General features: G+C 61.0%; 1 protein-coding gene across 3 annotated transcripts in view; it reads left to right on the top strand.

The window, feature by feature from the left end:
* Window positions 1-12835, top strand: part of CDH4 (cadherin 4) — a 376945-nt gene that overhangs the window by 356115 nt on the left and 7995 nt on the right. For all 3 annotated transcript variants that reach the window (XM_054723857.1, XM_054723855.1, XM_054723858.1), the window contains 3 exons: window positions 3487-3672; window positions 8603-8856; window positions 9388-9530. In XM_054723857.1, the coding sequence (XP_054579832.1) occupies window positions 3487-3672; window positions 8603-8856; window positions 9388-9530 (583 nt within the window). The remainder of the gene's footprint in view (window positions 1-3486; window positions 3673-8602; window positions 8857-9387; window positions 9531-12835) is intronic.

Raw genomic sequence — 12835 nt, 5'->3', positions numbered from 1 at the left:
TCTGGCGGCGCAGAAGCCGCCTGGCCGCCAGTTGGAGCCTTATCAGGACAGCCCTCCGCCTGAGGGGGAGGTTGGGGTTGAAAACGCCATCTTGGATGTTTCCTCAGATTGTCTCCCAGGGGCATAGGGAGCAGGGCAGGCAATTCAAGGGATCCCATTTGTCCGTCCACCCTTGTTCTCTTTTAGGCTTCTCTGCTTTACTAACAGGGATAACTCAATGTGAAAGTACCACTTTATTTGAATTATGCTGTTAACTATGATTGCCCTTTCTGTTCCAAGAAAGGATACGGTAATCTGGCTGGGAGTCCTATGCCTCCAGGACCACCCTTGGAATGCGGTCCATCCTCACTCAAGAACCGCCCATTCTCTTGCTGCCATGCCAAGGTCAGCCTTAGTTCCGCCTTGGCTGGCCTGCGCGGGTTTGTGACGTCACAAGCAGGTGCCGGCCACCCGCTTCCCATCCTGGTCTGTTCTGGCCCCGTTCCAGTTCCATTTCAGTCCTGTCCCAGTTAACACCAACGCTGACAACTAGATGTTTAATGGACATGATGCTGGGCGGGATTTTGCAAATTTCTCCGCCCTGCCCCGCTCGGCAAGTACCTGCCTCCCATTCTGCCACTGGGAAACCTCGGGCTTTTTCCTTTCCCTCCCGCTCTGCCTCAGGTGGGGAAGATGATGGTTGTTAGGCTTGGAATTAGATGGCCTTTGTTTTAAACTTCCCTGGGTTGCAATCTTTCTTAAAATTTTAACCCAGCACAGAAAATCATAAATCAGGGAAGAGCAAATTAAAGTCCCTACTTTACAGACATAAAGACAGAAATAAACAAATTAAACAAAAAACAGACATAAAACATCACCACACACTCTCACACAGGCGCACGCAACACTAAAAGTTTCCACCCAGAGCAATGTCTCTGTCCCGGGTTCGGGAACTTGCCTCCCCAGAACCTCAGCATTCTCCCAATGGACTATTCAGGGGAGTGTATTCCCTAGGCCTAGAATTTCTGTTTCCCATCCTCGGCAGGTCCCTGTGACTATGTACTCGACCCCCCATGTTGGAGGTTTCTCGTACTCCCCGAGATCTGCTTCGTCCCTCTCTGGCCGCTTCCCTCCCAAGAGAATGGAACCGCAGATCAGAACTCCGCACTCGCTTTATGTCCAAGACACATCCCAGTCACATATGCCCGACCTCCGAGGACACCCAATCACCAAAGCAGTACTCAGTCCATTTCCCGCCTTGGCTCATGCATGAGGTCACCTGATTGCCGCGGGTCTTGCTTGGGCCCTTCCTGTGTTGCTGGCTGACTCTCGATCCCGAGCTCGTAGTCGGCCCAGGGGTAATGGCTGTCCCTCCTCACCGAGGCCGCCGCAACTTGGCAGCGGGACGCACCTCCTCAAGAGAGGGGTCCAATTTCCCTGTGGCGACAGACAGTATCCCAGACATGCCCCCAAATTGTTAGAAATAAGGTGAGCCCCCGCAAGTCACGGGTCCTGATGGAACACAAAACATACTCGGGAGCCAGGCAGTGAGGCGAATATCTTTACTTCTACGTAGAAGGGTGCGCACACATGGTCTGGAAGCAGGCGCACACCAAGCAGGCGGTCTGCTTGGGATTTATAATCCCTGACGCACGTGTCCTATCCCTTGCTCTTGATTGGAGCTCAGACGCACAGTCTTTCCCGATTGGCTAATTCAAAGGGAGGGGTTGGCCTTTGTTGTTTCAAGATGGTGGCCCCCAGGGGAGCTGCAAGCCATGTGGCCAACATGGCGACTGCCAAGTCACGCAGTCCAAAATGGCAGCTGTCTAAACTCTTCTTTGACAGAAAAGATGACTTGTTCATTCTCACACCCCCAAAGTCAGAAGGAGTCAGACTCGGGGACACGCAGCTCCGTCCCTGCCATGGAACCACAGGCCCGTGACTCCCAGGGACAGAAACCAGCTTCAGAGTTTGGAGGCGCCCACGGGGCCGCGTGGGGCCTGGTGCTGCTCAAAAATGAGCTAAGGCAGGGCTCTCGGTGGTTTAAGCTGAGAGGGAAGCTGCCACAGCGTGTGAGGGCTATGAAATCCGAGGGCCTGGTGCGACAGGTGCGGGGGCTCTGCCAGGGGTCGCTGGGCGCAGGGACCTCAGCTCCTGTCCCCGGCGCTGGATGGTGCTGCCAACTGCAACCTACCACTGCAGAAGCCTTAAAAATGCCTGGACGGTGGGGCCTGGGCAGCTGGCTACAGACACTCTCCCCGGGGCACCTGGCTTTTGAAGCTCACCGGCCCCTGGAGCCTCAGGGGCATAGGCAGCTTTCCTTTGGCGTAAAGTGGCGGCTTGTCTGTTCCAGAGTGCGAGCACAGGCGGTCACCTCGCTGTAAGCCCGGCACTCTGCCACGTGGCGGGGGAGGGGGCACCAAGTGCCTCTGGGCCCCTCCCTTCCCCTCCTGTGACCCCGCAATGGCCAGTGCCTTCTGAGAGAGGCAGCCGTGACACCATGCCCAGCACTTGGGACTAACACTCTGGGCCCCTCCCTGTATGGCACCCCAGGGTCTTAACCTCTCTCGCTGCAGTCAATAGGGGTATGGGTAGGGTTACCCTGAGGAAGCAGTAAGACCATACATGGGCAGAGCCTGGCACGACCCCTGGCAGGCAAGTCAGAGGGCACCCAGTGGTCATTGTTGGGGCTTCACTGCTGGGAATACAACCAGCAATCCCTGGATATTTGCACAAACTTCGTCTCTAGGTTTTGTGGCTCAGAAGCACACTCCACAGTGAAGGACTGGCCACGCAATTTGCAGGGCCTGGTGCAAAATAAGAATGTGGGCCCCTTGTCCACAAACTGCTACAATTTCAAGGCAGTGACAGCTGGGCATAAAACAGCACAGGCGACACGCCCGAAGCCAGCCTGAGCAGTGATGCTCGGCAGGTAGAAGGGACTCTGGTGTCTATGGCCACCCAACACCCACATGCACACACACACGCCTTTCCCTGCATGTAGCTACCCTACCACGTGGACCACACACACTGATGAGAGTGACTTGCAGCCCTCATTGTGCTGTGACAGGTCAAAGGGTTGGGTTACCCGCTTGTCACCAGCGCAGACCCCGAGCCCCGGCCTGTGTCAGGACCACCAACAGAGCAGAACCGATGTTCTCCTCCGGAGCCGCCGTCCACTGCCCTGTCCCCGTCCTGCAAACACATCCAGGCTCCCGTGTGTCCCTGACTCTTGCATCAGTCCTCTGTTGACATGGGAAAGGCCTGAGGGGGACTAGAGAGAGGCATGGCGTGCACACGTGTGTCTGTTGTGTGCGTGCACGCAGGTAAGGATGTGATATGTGCAGACGTGGGTGTCCAGCCTTGCTGGGCCTCCCTGGAGGCACCACCAAGAACGTGGGAGGACCCCACCCACAGGAATCACGCGTCTGAGAGCAGCTGGCGAAGACTCCTGACCTCTCTGGGCTTCTGACGGGTTCTGACATCCCCTTCTCTCCCGCTTTGCAGTATGCAGGGGAAGTCCCCGAAAACCGGGTGGAGACCGTGGTCGCAAACCTCACGGTGATGGACCGAGATCAGCCCAGATCACCGAACTGGAATGCCGTCTACCGCATCATCAGCGGGGACCCCTCGGGGCACTTCACCATCCGCACGGACCCCGTCACCAACGAGGGCATGGTCACCGTGGTGAAGGTGGGTGCTCACCTCGCTTCCTGCCAGGCACCCCTGGCGCGTGCCCCAGGACAAGCTCAACAGAAAGGATATTCACCCCCAACATCCAAGAACAAAGGATTGCACCCAACCCACTGGTGACAGGGGCAGCCTTCACGAGGACCTGGTCATGTGACCTCCAGGGTCTTGGCAGGCTGACCCCCCACCCCCCAAAGTTACTCTCCCAGCCCCTCCCTGAAGGCTCGTTCTTTAATCTGTTGATGGGTGAACTCCACCGGACACTGAAGGTGACCACCCTTGCATTCCTGCGACGCAGCCACGTGGTCACGGAAGAGGGTTCTGTAATCTGTGGCAGGACTTGTTTTGCTGCCACCTGAACATTTTCCCTGTATTTTTTGGAGCAGTTTAGGCCAATTCTTTTCCTTTCCCATACTGTCTCTATCTAGGCTTTGGTACCAAAATTATAGTCTGCAGAAGTGTGCTGGGGGTGGGGAGGGTTTGGTTACACAGGCCAGCAGGAGGGGACCTGGCGGTGAACTCCTGTATCTTGGGTATATGACTCTATTGGTCAAATTCACAAGTGAATCTTGGTGTATGCAAATTTTTTTAATGTTTTTATTGATTTTAGAGATAGAGGAAGGGAGAGGGAGAGAGAGAAGCATCGATGTGAGACAGAAATATCCATCAGCTGCCTACTACATGCCCCCTGCCAGGGACCGAGCCCACAACCCAGGCATGTGCCCTGACCTGGAATCGAACCGGTGACCTTTTGGTGCATGGGACGATGCCCAACCAGCTGGGTTACACTGGCCAGAGCTGTGTATGCGAGTTTAAAAATGAGTTTAGAACACTGAGCTGAGAGTCCACATGGCCCCACTGTCTGCTCAGTGTCATGGTCAGCGTGTCCCAGGCAGAATTCAGCGGTGGGCACCACACTTTCCCCATTTTTCTTTCATTTTTGGCTTTATTTCCTACAGGGCTTGCCTCTGAGATTTCCACTTAAAGTGTGTGTAAGGCGGGATGTTTCATCTTAGCATTTTCAAATTGGGTTTGCGTTCTTCGATAGGGACCCATCCTTTCAGACACTTGCCCTCTGAGGGGTGGCCAGGAGGGGCTGGTGTGGCAGGGAGCTGACAAGTGCGGGGACAGCTAGGGACCCAGCCCAGGGGGAAGTCGGTGCCGTGGGGATGTGGGTACGTTTGTTCTTGGGTCTCATGCTGGGGCTTCATTCTCCGCCCCCTGCCCCGGCCGGCCGCCCTCTCTGTGCCTGTTTCCTCGTGGATACGTGAGGCTGTGCGGGGAGGGGGTGGGGGGCAGGTTTCTCACCAACATTAAAACAGACCCTGGATAGAAAGGCCGTGGCCAGCACCTGCCACGTAACAAGAGCTCAGCGACAGTCAGAGTAGCTGCAGGCATCGTCATCACGTCCTCGGGGACTGCCTGCTCCCCAGTCGTTCTCAGTGCCCTGAGGCCCCGACCCGCCACCACCCGCCCTGCAGGGTTTGTCTCCACAGAGGGGCCTGGGGCAGGGATGTCGAGTGACCTCAGGCAGGTGCGTGCTGGAGGTCCCAGCCCAGAAGGCGGGCAGAGCGCCTCTCCTGGGAAACACCCAGCGGCTAGTTCTGGCCCCGCTAGTTCTAGTCCTCGGGATGGGACTCCGTCCTTCTCTGAGAGTCCTGTGCGTCGGGGCTGATGCAGCGGGAGGAGCGAGGAGACGAGGGGCGCCTGGGCTGTGGCCTGGTCCTCAGCCTAATGCCTCACTCCTGGCCGCACCTCCCTCCCACCCTGCGGTCCAACGGCTCACTGTCAGAGGAAGTCCACAGTCATCTCGGCGGGTCTTCCGGGACCCGCCCAGCCCCACCTGCCCCCCAGCTCTGTCCTCCGGCCGAACTAGACATGGGGGCTCCTTGCTCCTTCAGCCTCACCACCTCTCAGGTATGCCCGACGAGGGGCACACAGCTCGTGTGCCCGACGAGGGGCACACAGCTCGAAACAGGCATCTGTCACCATCCCCACACCCTCAGGAGCCCCTGTCTATGCTCTCCTCCCTCAGCACCCGCTCCTGCAGCCATGAAGCCAAACTTCCTCCAAGGAGAAAACCCAGCTCAGGTCATCAGGTTCTCCCAGCTCTTCACCTGGGCCTTGGGGTTTCAACTCAAACCCAACACCGACTCTCTGCTTGCCTTGGTGACAGGGTGTCTGAGGCAGTGAGTGAGCTATGGGCCTGGTGACAGGGTCTCCGAGGCAGTGAGTGAGCTGTGGGTCTGGTGACAGGGTGTCTGAGGCAGTGAGTGAGCTGTGGGCCTGGTGACAGGGTGTCTGAGGCAGTGAGTGAGCTGTGGGTCTGGTGACAGGGTGTCTGAGGCAGTGAGTGAGCTGTGGGCCTGGTGACAGGAGTCTGAGGCAGTGAGTGAGCTGTGGGCCTGGTGACAGGGTGTGTGAGGCAGTGAGTGAGCCGTGGGCCTGGTGACAGGGTGTCTGAGGCAGTGAGTGAGCTGTGGGCCTGGTGACAGGGTGTCTGAGGCAGTGAGTGAGCTGTGGGCCTGGTGACAGGGTGTCCGAGGCAGTGAGTGAGCTGTGGGCCGGGTGACAGGGTGTGTGAGGCAGTGAGTGAGCTGTGGGTCTGGTGACAGGGTGTCTGAGGCAGTGAGTGAGCTGTGGCCCAGGAGCCTGAGGGGGTTCGGGTGGTTAGAACACTGGGCTGGGGTCAGTGAGGGGTCGGCTCCCTCTGCACCCTCCTTCCCACCAGCCCCTGGCAGTTCTGGAGTCCTGGCTCCCAGTGCAGTGACTGGCCTGCAGCCCTGTGTGCCCCGGGGTGCCATGCTGGAGTTGCGCCCTGCCCACACAGCCTGCCCCTCAGCTTTGAGCCAAGGGCCCCGCCACAGGAGAAAGGGGAGCCCAGCTGAGATGGAGCAGGTGCTCCGCTGGAGGTGAGGCCGTTGGAGCACATTCCTGCTGACCCGCCGTTGCAGATCGCTTTACCCACCGGCTATGGACTCTCATGGCCACAGTAAGGGTTCTGGAAGGCGCCCTGTCTCAGGCTGGGGACACCATTTGTAATGCGCGACAGGCAGCCATTTCCAGGTCCTCCGGGGACGCAGACCCATAACCGAGAGAAAGACCACTCGCTTAGTGACGTATTCATGGACAAAGACGTGGTGACTTTATGTGGCAGTAAATTTAAACACAGGAGCCCAACTCTCAAAGGCGCCTGGGGGAGGGGCTGGCGCGTCGGCAGCTATTCGGTTCTGGGTGCAGGTGGGTGCCGTGTGCTCGGAGCAGCTGAAAGCCAGGAGCAGAGGGTTGGCACCTGGGGGTGGCAGTCATGGTCTCTGGACAGAAGTCCCTGGTGAGATATTTCAGGTGAGAAGTGACAGGGGGTGGATTCTGCATTGGGTGTCTCGACACAGTGGCAGGCAGCTTAGGCCACTGAGGGCCTACCCGGTGACACCTGTGGGTGCGAGGCCCTCCCTCACCACAGAGCTGAGCAGCACCCAGCATGGTGCTGACGGGCAAGAATGAGCTAAAGGCGCGTCAGATCGCCCCCTACGTCCCCAGGCACCTGGGGGTACTACTGACCCAAATGGCACCATGCTGAGTGCCACGAGGAGTGGGACCTCAGCCGTGAGGACACAAGTGCGTGGAGGGAAGCGGCAGGGACCACCCCTTCCTTTGGTGGACAGGAGACCATGCCTGGAGAGGTGGGGGCTCCCCAACATCACCGGGGGCTGTGGAGGGCCAGCTGGGCATCAGCACCAGAGCCCCGACCGCCCCACTGCCTCCGGCTTCTCCTGCAGGGCCTCTCCCGCTTCCAGGACCCACGGCTGTTCTTTTCCCGGCCCGTCGGCTTACGTACTTAATCCCTCCCCTTTGTACTTAATTCCTTAGCTAGTAGACTGTAGACCTGGTCTAGTCAGTGTGAGGGAGGAGGATCCGGGCACCCCCAGAAGAGGTACCTGGAAATCACCACACACACACACACACACACACACACACACACACACACACACACGGGTTTTAAACAACAGAAATGGGTTCTCTTGCGCTTCTGGGACCAGAAGTCTGGAATCCAGGAGTGGGCGGGGCTCCCTCGGAGGGAGGCTCGGCAGCTCCTGCCGCCTCTCCCAAGCTGGTGGCTGTCGGCATCTGGCGTCCCTAGGCTCCTGCTGCATCACCGGTCCCCGCCTCTGTCTGTGCCTGGCCTCTGTCTTCACCTGGCCTCTGCCTGTGCCTGGCCTCTGCCTGTGCCTGGCCTCTGCCTGTGCCTGGCCTCTGCCTGTGCTTGTCCGTGGTCTGTCTCCCTGCCTTCCTCTCACATGGGCACCTGTGCTTGGATTGGGCCCAGCCTCAATCCAGGGTGACTTCATCTCAAGAGCTATAACTTCATCACATCTGCAAAGACCCTATTTGCAAATAAGGTCCCATTCACAGGTTCCAGGGAGACGTATCTTTGGGGGGGCCATGGTTCAACCCACAATACCTAGGGGCACACCCCTGGGCAAAGACACTCAGCTGGGGGAGCAGGGCAGGCATGGCATCCCCAGCCTGATGACAGCCAAGCCCTGGAGGGGCCGGCTGGTGGGTGCCGTAGCCCCTGAGGAGTCTAGCTACGGCCCACAGTGACACAGACAGGAGGGCAGGGTATCAGGGTCCTTCACCCCAAACTCTCTCCTCCCATTGGTCAAACCCAGCAGGAAGCCAGAGACAAGGCAGTCTGGGAGATAGCATCCCTTGGGGCCAGTCTCCTGGGAACAAAGCAGGGAAATGTAGCAACAGACAGGGGCGGTGGGTGCTGACCATCCAGCCCCACAGGCACCCCCTCCGTCCAGCCCCACGGGCACCCCCTCCGTCCAGCCCCACGGGCACCCCCTCCGTCCAGCCCCACGGGCACCCCCTCCGTCCAGCCCCACGGGCACCTTTGCAGCTCACACGCTGTCTTCTCTCCTCCCAGGCCGTGGACTACGAGCTGAACAGAGCATTCATGCTGACCGTGATGGTGTCCAACCAGGCGCCTCTGGCCAGCGGGATCCAGATGTCCTTCCAGTCCACAGCGGGGGTGACCATCTCGGTCATGGACGTCAATGAGGCCCCCTACTTCCCCTCCAACCACAAGCTCATCCGCCTGGAGGAGGGCGTGCCTCCGGGCACCGTGCTCACCACGTTTTCGGCGGTGGACCCCGACCGCTTCATGCAGCAGGCCGTGAGGTGGGTCCGAGGACACGGCACCCGGCCCCCCGGGCCCTTGGACCAGGGCTCCTCACACTCGGGCCCCCCTTTCCAGGAGAGGAGCCTGAATGCCCCATGAAACCTGAAACCACAAAGTCCCCCTCCCGGAGGGGCTCGGGCAGTCCAGTCCGGCCGTGTCTTCCCAGGCGGGAGCCACGGGCCCAGTCCTGAGGACAGGCAGCCACAGCCACGAGTTGTCCTGACTGACACACGATGACCCGAGTCGGCTGGGTCCTGCTCCTGGCCTCTATCCTCTCTGTTCCTCAGTTTCCCACCTGGGAATGAGGAGGATGCGAGTGTCTGCCCCAGGGGTCCTTGTGAGGACGTGGAGCCCGCCCACCTTGGTGACCATGAGTCGCTGTGGTCACCGTCCCACCGTGGGAGGACCCTGCGCAGGGCTGGAAGCCACCTGGTGCCCCAAAGAGTGGGCTGGCAGCCCGCAGGGGCTCGGGCTCCAGGACAGACCCGTGCTCCCCAGCGCTTGGCTCACCCCCGCTTCTCCCTCCGCAGATACTCAAAGCTGTCAGACCCGGCCAGCTGGCTGCGCATGAACGCCACCAACGGGCAGGTCACCACGGCGGCCGTCCTGGACCGCGAGTCCCTCTACACCAAAAACAACATCTACGAGGCCACCTTCGTGGCGGCTGACAACGGTGCGTCCCGCCCCGGGTAACTGTGGGTGCTCACCCAGGCTGGGGGCTCTGGCAGGGAGACTGAGGGGGCCGGCCGGCACCCAGAGGGGAGGCTGCAGTGGGAGGCATGGTGCCAGGTGCCCTGTGCACAGCTGGGCCAGGGCCTCGCCGTCCTTCAGGGCCCCCACCAGCCATCCTCCCGCGTTCATTCAGAGCTTCGCCATTCTGCCTCCCACCGACTCTCATGCCCATCCGACCATTCCCACGGTCACCAGGGAGGAGGGGCGGGGAGGGAGCCAGGGATGGTGCGGTCAGGCTGGGTTTGCCCCGCTCTGCGGTGGCTGAACCCTTCTCAGCTTCCGCCCTGTACACTAAGGCACATGCATGTTTCAGCCGAGCGGCGCTGGCCCAGGACCCTGGGGGCTGGGCCTGGCTCCAGCCAGCACAGCTGCTACTATGACTGCTCCCTGACCCCTGCCGTCGCCTGGCACCACTCCTCAGTGGACAGGCAAACAGACGCCCTACCTTGCACGGCTGGCATTCCAGAGGCCGGTGTGTCCACGAGAACCAGGGTCAGCTGCATAGGAATGACAGTAACTGCAACCGATTAGGCTGGAGGCAGGCACCCAGGGTCAGACCCGAGAGCTGGCCCCCTCTGCCACGCCTGTCCTTGGGGAGCTGCCGCCTGGTCCAGAATGGCTGCTGGTGCTCCCACATCATGACCACGTTCTGGAAGCAGGAGGAGCAGGGAAGGCAAGGACTTGCACTCACAGCTCACGAAGGCCAGAACTTAGTCCTGAAGCCATGCTGGCTGCAAGGGATGCTGAGAAAAGTGGCCTTCCAATCAGGCAGGGGTGACCCCAGATAAAATTGAGGGCCCAGTTCTTTTTATGAAGGAAGAAAGGGGGCATGGGTGCTGAGGGACACTCGGCAGTCTGCCCAGGGAGACGAGTGAGAAACAAGTTGACCAGGGCATTTCAGGAGCAAGAAGTGCTGGGAGAAAACAGAACAGGTGAGAGGGCGGCAGGGCCTCCTGCGGTGCCCTAGGCTCTGAGGAGCTGACTGTGGGCCAGGACGGACCTGCGGAACCAGAAGGGACGAGCAGGGGAAATGGGCGGGAGGAGAGCCCGGAGTCAGGAAGCAGCCTGTGCAAGGCCACACGAGGCAGGCCGCGCCTGCTGGGTTCGAGGCACAGCTGTGCAGCTGGAGTTCCTAGGCTCGCTCCATAGCCCGCGAGAGCCACGTCCTGGCAACCACCCGCCTCCCTGACGGCGGGTCCATGAAGGCGGCTGCAGCCAGCCGGGTTGCGGCTGTCCTCGACACCTCTTCTCCAGCAGCTCCGGCGCCAAGGTTAGATTAGACGGTGGCTTTCACTGACTCCGTGGCCGGAGGGCGGCACGTGGAAGACCCGAATGGAGCGCCCGCCTGTGCTGCTTCCGGTGGGGCTCACACAGCTAACGGCGGTCCGAGCTGCAGGCGCGATGCATTGTCATGTTTTCTGGAAGATTAAAGAAACGTGCTCTAGGATATATTTGTTACACGCTCCACTTGTCTCAGCCAAAAAACGTGGTTGTTGGTGTCGGGGTCAGGAGCTGGCCTCACAAGGCATAGCCTCTATGAAAAACTATTGCCACCCCCTGCAGTCCTGGAGGGCAGAGCACATGCTCCTGTGGCTGCCCAGCCTGCGCCCACCATCCCATCGGACTGCGCCCACCATCCCATCGGACTGCGCCCACCATCCCATCAGACTGCGCCCACCATCCCATCGGCCTGCGCCCACCATCCCATCAGACTGCGCCCACCATCCCATCGGCCTGCGCCCACCATCCCATCGGCCTGCGCCCACCATCCCATCGGCCTGCGCCCACCATCCCATCAGACTGCACCCACCATCCCATCAGCCTGCGCCCACCATCCCATCGGCCTGGGCCCACCATCCCATCGGCCTGCGCCCACCATCCCATCGGCCTGCGCCCACCATCCCATCGGCCTGGGCCCACCATCCCATCAGACTGCGCCCACCATCCCATCAGCCTGCGCCCACCATCCCATCGGCCTGCGCCCACCATCCCATCAGCCTGCGCCCACCATCCCATCGGCCTGCGCCCACCATCCCATCGGCCTGCGCCCACCATCCCATCGGCCTGCGCCCACCATCCCATCGGCCTGCGCCCACCATCCCATCGGCCTGCGCCCACCATCCCATCAGACTGCGCCCACCATCCCATCGGCCTGGGCCCACCATCCCATCGGCCTGCGCCCACCATCCCATCAGCCTGCGCCCACCATCCCATCGGCCTGCGCCCACCATCCCATCAGACTGCGCCCACCATCCCATCGGCCTGCGCCCACCATCCCATCAGACTGCGCCCACCATCCCATCGGCCTGCGCCCACCATCCCATCAGACTGCGCCCACCATCCCATCGGCCTGGGCCCACCATCCCATCGGCCTGCGCCCACCATCCCATCGGCCTGGGCCCACCATCCCATCAGACTGCGCCCACCATCCCATCGGCCTGGGCCCACCATCCCATCGGCCTGCGCCCACCATCCCATCGGCCTGGGCCCACCATCCCATCAGACTGCGCCCACCATCCCATCGGCCTGCGTCCACCATCCCATCGGCCTGCGCCCACCATCCCATCGGCCTGGGCCCACCATCCCATCAGACTGCGCCCACCATCCCATCGGCCTGCGTCCACCATCCCATCGGCCTGCGCCCACCATCCCATCGGCCTGCGTCCACCATCCCATCGGCCTGGGCCCACCATCCCATCGGCCTGGGCCCACCATCCCATCAGACTGCGCCCACCATCCCATCAGCCTGGGCCCACCATCCCATCAGACTGCGCCCACCATCCCATCGGCCTGGGCCCACCATCCCATCGACCTGCACCCACCATCCCATCAGCCTGCACCCACCATCCCATCAGCCTGCGCCCACCATCCCATCGGCCTGGGCCCACCATCCCATCGACCTGCACCCACCATCCCATCAGCCTGCACCCACCATCCCATCAGCCTGCACCCACCATCCCATCGGCCTGGGCCCACCATCCCATCAGACTGCGCCCACCATCCCATCGGCCTGGGCCCACCATCCCATCGGCCTGCACCCACCATCCCATCGACCTGCACCCACCATCCCATCAGCCTGCGCCCACCATCCCATCGGCCTGCGCCCACCATCCCATCGGCCTGCGCCCACCATCCCATCGGCCTGCGCCCACCATCCCATCAGACTGCGCCCACCATCCCATCGGCCTGCGCCCACCATCCCATCAGCCTGCGCCCACCATCCCATCGGCCTGCACCCACCATCCC

Source organism: Eptesicus fuscus, chromosome 12, assembly GCF_027574615.1.
Source record: "Eptesicus fuscus isolate TK198812 chromosome 12, DD_ASM_mEF_20220401, whole genome shotgun sequence".
NCBI classification, from domain to species: Eukaryota; Metazoa; Chordata; class Mammalia; order Chiroptera; family Vespertilionidae; genus Eptesicus; species Eptesicus fuscus.
The sequence above is the reverse complement of the archived record's forward strand: the minus strand, read 5'-3'. Positions and strand labels throughout refer to the sequence as shown.